The sequence below is a fragment of the Chiloscyllium plagiosum genome, chromosome 18 (assembly GCF_004010195.1).
Source record: "Chiloscyllium plagiosum isolate BGI_BamShark_2017 chromosome 18, ASM401019v2, whole genome shotgun sequence".
NCBI classification, from domain to species: Eukaryota; Metazoa; Chordata; class Chondrichthyes; order Orectolobiformes; family Hemiscylliidae; genus Chiloscyllium; species Chiloscyllium plagiosum.
In genome coordinates, this window is record NC_057727.1 from 4058212 (window position 1) to 4064094 (window position 5883).

Below are 5883 nucleotides of genomic sequence, written 5' to 3' on the forward strand. Positions count from 1 at the left end.
CTCTCACACACACACACACTCTCACACACACACACACTCTCACACACACACACACTCTCACACACACACAAACTCTCACACACACAATCTCTCTCTCACTCTCACACACACATACACTCTCTCTCACACACAGACACATTCTCTCACACACACAATCTCTCTCTCTCTCTCTCTCTCACACACACACACACAGACACATTCTCTCTCTTACACACGAACACACACACACACGTAGAGGTAGCAAACAGCACAACAAAAGGGAAAGGGGCTATAAGCCAGCCAGAGATTGGATGAAAGATTTCCAGATGGTCTCAGTTACACAGCAAAAGATCATTGGAGGATATTTACCCTGGCTTGAGGAGTCATGTGTCTCAATAAGGAAAAGAAATGTATTCAATGGATTAAAAGGACATTTTTTGCATGTTGTTAAGCAAATATTTATCTGTTGCAAAAAGGATTTAATTGGAAGATATAGCACAGCATTAATTGTGTCAGTTATACCTCAACTGGCAGCCCACTTGCCTCTGAATCAAATGATTGTGGGTTCCAGTCTCAATCCAGGATGTAAGCACAAACATCCAGACTGACATCTCCAGAGCCAGTGGGGAGGGGGGGGGGGGGGTGCTGAGGGGCTGTTGGCTCTTGGTTGAGCCAGGAAACAAAAGCCCTCACCACTCTCCCACATTATCCTGAAGGAGAGTTATTTCTGATATTTATCCCTCATCATTAACACATTGTCACAGGTAGATAGGATAGTGAAGAAGGTGTTTGATATGCTTTCCTTTATTGGTCAGAGTATTGAGTACAGGAGTTGGGGGAGGTCATGTTGCGGATGTACAGGACATTGGTTAGGCCCTATTGGAATATTGCGAGCAATTCTGGTCTCCTTCCTATCGGAAAGATGTTGTGAAATTTGAAAGGGGTCAGCAAAGATTTACAAGGATGTTGCCAGGGTTGGAGGATTTGAGCTATAGGGAGAGGCTGAACAGGCTGGGGCTGTTTTCTCTGGAGCGTCGGAGGCTGGGGGGTGACCTTATAGAGTTTTACAAAATTATGAGGGGCATGGATAGGATAAATAGACAAAGTCTTTTCCCTGGGGTCGGGGAGTCCAGAACTAGAGGATATAGTGCTGTACATCTCTATGACTCTATGGTGGGAGCTTGGTGTGCCCAAATTGGCTGCAAATTCTACAATACAATGGTGACTATATTTCAAAATAGGGGCTGAAAGGTTAACACTTCCACTTCTGATTCCCCTCAGGACTGTCACCAGGGGGCTCAAGCATGACCCTCTCAGGGCAGTACTGAGGGAGGGCTGCACAATTGGAGGTACCATCTTTCAATGAGACACCAAGAATCATTCTGTTGTCCAAGGTGAACATAAAAATTTCCATGAACGCATTTATAAGACAAGCAGGAAAAGTATCTTGGCCAATATTTGCTCCTCACATATTTCATGATGGTCTCATTGTTGCACTTCTAATTTCGGAGATTGTTGGTCAGGCCACCATTTTTTAGCCATTCCTAATTGTAAGGAATGACAGAAGATTGGAGACATTGGGACTGTTCTCCTTGGAAAGTTTGGGAGGAGGTTCGATCACAGTTTTCAAAATCATGAGGGGTCTAGATAGATTGGACAGGGAGAGACTGTTCCTACTACTGGAAGAATCGAGAATTAGAGGGCACAGGCTTAAAGTAATGTTGATGTGGACATGCCGGAGTTCGGCTGGGGTGGACCAAGTCGGAAGTCACACAACACCAAGTTATAGTCCAACAGGTTTATTTGAAATCACAAGCTTTCAGATAACTGCTCCTTCATCAGGGGAAGTAATTGGGAACAGAACCAATGGTAATATGAGGGCAGCATGGTGGCTCAGTGGTTAGCACTGCTGCCTCACAGCACCAGGGTCCCAGGTTCAATTCCACCCTCGGGCAACTGCTTGTGTGGAATTTGCACATTCTCCCCATGTCTGTGTGGGTTTCCTCCGGGTGCTCTGGTTTCCTCCCACAGTCCAAAGATGTGCTGGACAGGTGATTTGGCCATACTAAATTGCCCATAGTGTTGGGTGCATTAGTCATAGGGAAATGGGTCTGGGTGGGTTGCTCTTTGGAGGGTCGGTGTGGGCCAAAGGGCCTGTTTCCACACTGTAGGGAATCTAATCTAATCAAGATGTTTTTGTGCAGCAAGTAGTTAGGGTTTGGAATGTGTTGTCAGAGTCAAGGTCAACTGAGGCTTTCAAAATGGATTTGGTGCTCTCATGCTGAAGTGGGCTCTGTCCCTCCCTCTAAGCAAGAATTTCCAGCTTCAATTCCCACTCCAGCACTTGGCCAAGGAAGGTGTATTCAATTCACAATCGAATCAGTTGATTATCAAACTGTAAAACCCTTGCAACCCACTCCAATAGCAGGCTGTAAGAATGGGACAGCTTCGTGGTTAACTATGTGATGGGAAGACATTGCAGCCTTGAACGTCATTAACCATAACTCTGGGCTACAACGTACAGGTCAAAGTGCATGTTACCACAGCAACCTGTACTCAGTGAACTGTATCTAGATTATGGTTACCCTCGACCTCTTGTTATATCAATCTATTCCATAAAATACCCCTTAATTCAGGACTTCCTCCTGCCACTGATAAACAGGAGAAAGATGCATACAAACAATGCATGGAAAAGTGATGGAGTCAGATTCAATTGAGGCATTCAAGAAGGACATTGGATCATTATTTGGATAGTGACGGTGTGCAGGGAGAAGGGGGGAAAGGCACTGGGTAATAGACTGGAGCAATGGGCTGAATGGCCTCTTTCTGCTCTGTAATAATTCTGTGATTCTAAAGAGGCCTCAGATTGACAAACAGTCTTGTCAAGTTGGCATAATTGCATTGAATTAAGGAGTAATAGACAGAACTATCTCCATCTTCTAACTTAGAACATAGAACATAGAACAGTACAGCACAGAACAGGCCCTTCAGCCCACGAGGTTGTGCTGACCACTGATCCTCATGTATGCACCCTCAAATTTCTGTGACCATATGCATGTCCAGTAGTCTCTTAAATGTCCCCAATGACCTTGCTTCCACAACTGCTGCTGGCAATGCATTCCATGCTCTCACAACTCTCTGTGTAAAGAACCCGCCTCTGACATCCCCTCTATACTTTCCTCCAACCAGCTTAAAACTATGACCCTCGTGTTAGTCATTTCTGCCATGGGAAATAGTCTCTGGCTATCAACTCTATCTATGCCTCTCACTATCTATACCTCAATTAGGTCCCATCTCCTCCTCCTTTTCTCCAATGAAAAAAGTCTGAGCTCAGTCAACCTCTCTTCATAAGATAAGCCCTCCAATCCAGGCAGCATCCTGGTAAACCTCCTCTGAACCCTCTCCAAAACATCCACATCTTTCCTATAATAGGGCGACCAGAACTGGACTCAGTATTCCAAGTGCGGTCTAACCAAAGTTTTATAGAGCTGCAACAAGATCTCACAACTCTTACACTCAATCCCCCTGTTAATGAAAGCCAAAACACCATATGCTTTCTTAACAACCCTGTCCACTTGGGTGGCCATTTTAAGGGATCTATGTACCTGCACACCAAGATCCCTCTGTTCGTCCACATTGCCAAGAATCCGATCCTTAATTCTGTACTCAGCTTTCAAATTCGACCTTCCAAAATGCATCACCTCGCATTTATCCAGGTTGAACTCCATCTGCCACCTCTCAGCCCATCTCTGCATCCTGTCAATGTCCCACTGCAGCCTACAACAGCCCTCTATACTGTCAACGACACCTCCAACCATTGTGTCGTCTGCAAACTTGCCTACCCATCCTTCAATCCCCTCATCCAAGTCATTAATAAAAATTACAAACAATAGAGGCCCAAGGACAGAGCCCTGTGGAACACCACTCACCACAGACTTCCAGGCAGAATATTTTCCTTCTACTACCACTCGCTGTCTTCTATCGACCAGCCAATTCTGTATCCAGACAGCTAAGGTCCCCTGTATTCCATTCCTCCTGACCTTCTGAATGAGCCTACCATGGGGAACCTTATCAAATGCCTTGCTGAAGTCCATATACACCACATCCACAGCTCGACCCTCATCAACTTTTTGAGTCACATCCTCAAAGAACTCGATAAGGTTTGTGAGGCATGACCATAAACCATAATCAAGCCATGCTCTTCCAGATGGTCATAACTTGTGAGGTTCCTGCTGATTTTGGGGTGTCTATTCACCTTATCCCTCACCCAGAAGAAAAACAGAAGGTACCTACCTCACTATCTCCACATTCCTTGCCTTTTGTCTCGATAGTTTGTTCACTCCTGCTTCACCAGCCAAAATAATGTCATTATTTTCAGTCACAATTCCAGTGCTGACATACCCTAAAGCTTCACTGCATCTCGGTGACACAATATAGTAACATTTCTTTGTTGCCGGTGCATAACAGTAGCTGGCTTCGGTGTAACTCCTGTGTCTTGACTTGATTCCTTGGCCGTTGTTACCAATGCAGAGAAGGAGATCAGTATTTTCCATCCCATAACGCAGACTGAGAGATGGATGCTGCTGGGCTTTATGGATGGTCTCTATAGCAACCTGAATCATGCTGTAACATTCCCCATTGCTGAGGAGGATGGTGTTCCTTTTGAGGGTCTCCCTCAGGAAGCTGGGACTAATAAGCTCCAGTCTTACCCGCTTCATGAGCTCCACAAGGTGGGCTGCCCGGGAGTTCCTGTCGTGGTTCACCCAGCGAACAACCAGATCCAAAATGCTCTCCTCACGTGAGATATTGAGATCATCAGAGCAGATCAAAGGTAGCAGCTGATGTCCTTCTACCTCCAGCACCTCGTCCTGCAGACAGACCTCTGCAAAGTGTCGGTGAAGGTACTTACCAGCTTGATCAGCCAGGTCTTCGGCTGACAGCTGCTTAGCAAAGTAATAAATCCCGAGGCAGTTTGACACGTCCATGTGATCCATCATGTATTTCTGGCAAGTCAGGAAGACACCTTCCATCTGGAGGAAGTAAGCCATGGTGGCCACTGCCTGGACGTTGGAGTTGGTGAGGCACAGTTCGGAGCTGTACATGTAGTTCAGAATTGTTGCCACACCCTCTGCCTGCGCATCGTGTAACACAACCTCCCTCTGGCTGCATTCTGCCAGGCCGCAGGTGAACATTGCTCGGAAATACGGGCTGAATGCAGCCAATACAAGCCGATGGCAAGGGAACTGGCATTCTTCAGCCAAGAGCATGACATCCGTCAACTCATCTGCGTCCTTCATGGTATTAATCTGCCGAAGCAGATTCAAGCTGTGCTTGACCTGAGCACTGCCCTCACGATCCATGGCTGGCTTCAGCTCCTATCCACTGCAAAAACAAAATATTGAAAGGTTTGGTTTTCGTCAAAGTTCCCATCACTGTCACATGACCAGAGCAAGCTTGTTTCCTAGGGTAACTCAGTTCATACAGCCCATAATAACAGTTAGCCATTGTCTCTCAGTCATTAAGCAGAACAGATCAATACGTCTTAGCAGGACTTATATACTTAATGGTAAGGATCTAGGGGGTGTTGCTGAACAAAGAGACCTTGGAGTGCAGGTTCATAGCTCCTTGAAAGTGGTGTCGCAGGTAGATAGGATAGTGAAGAAGGCGTTTGGTATGCTTTCCTTTATTGGTCAGAGTATTGAGTACAGGAGTTGGGAGATCATGTTGCAGCATTAGAATATTGCATGCAATTCCGGTCTCCTTCCTATCGGAAAGATGTTGTGAAACTTGAAAGGGTTCAGAAAGATTTACAAGGATCTTGCCAGGGTGGAGGATTTGAGCTATAGGGAGAGGCTGCACAGGCTGGAGCTGTTTTCCCTGGAGCATTGGAGGCTGAGGGGTGAC

The 5883-nt window shown here is 46.0% G+C and overlaps 1 protein-coding gene across 2 annotated transcripts in view; it reads right to left on the bottom strand.

The window, feature by feature from the left end:
* Window positions 1-5883, bottom strand: part of kbtbd12 (kelch repeat and BTB (POZ) domain containing 12) — a 49469-nt gene that overhangs the window by 35439 nt on the left and 8147 nt on the right. For both annotated transcript variants that reach the window (XM_043707588.1, XM_043707589.1), the window contains one exon: window positions 4273-5361. In XM_043707588.1, the coding sequence (XP_043563523.1) occupies window positions 4273-5339 (1067 nt within the window). In that variant the 5' untranslated portion in view covers window positions 5340-5361. The remainder of the gene's footprint in view (window positions 1-4272; window positions 5362-5883) is intronic.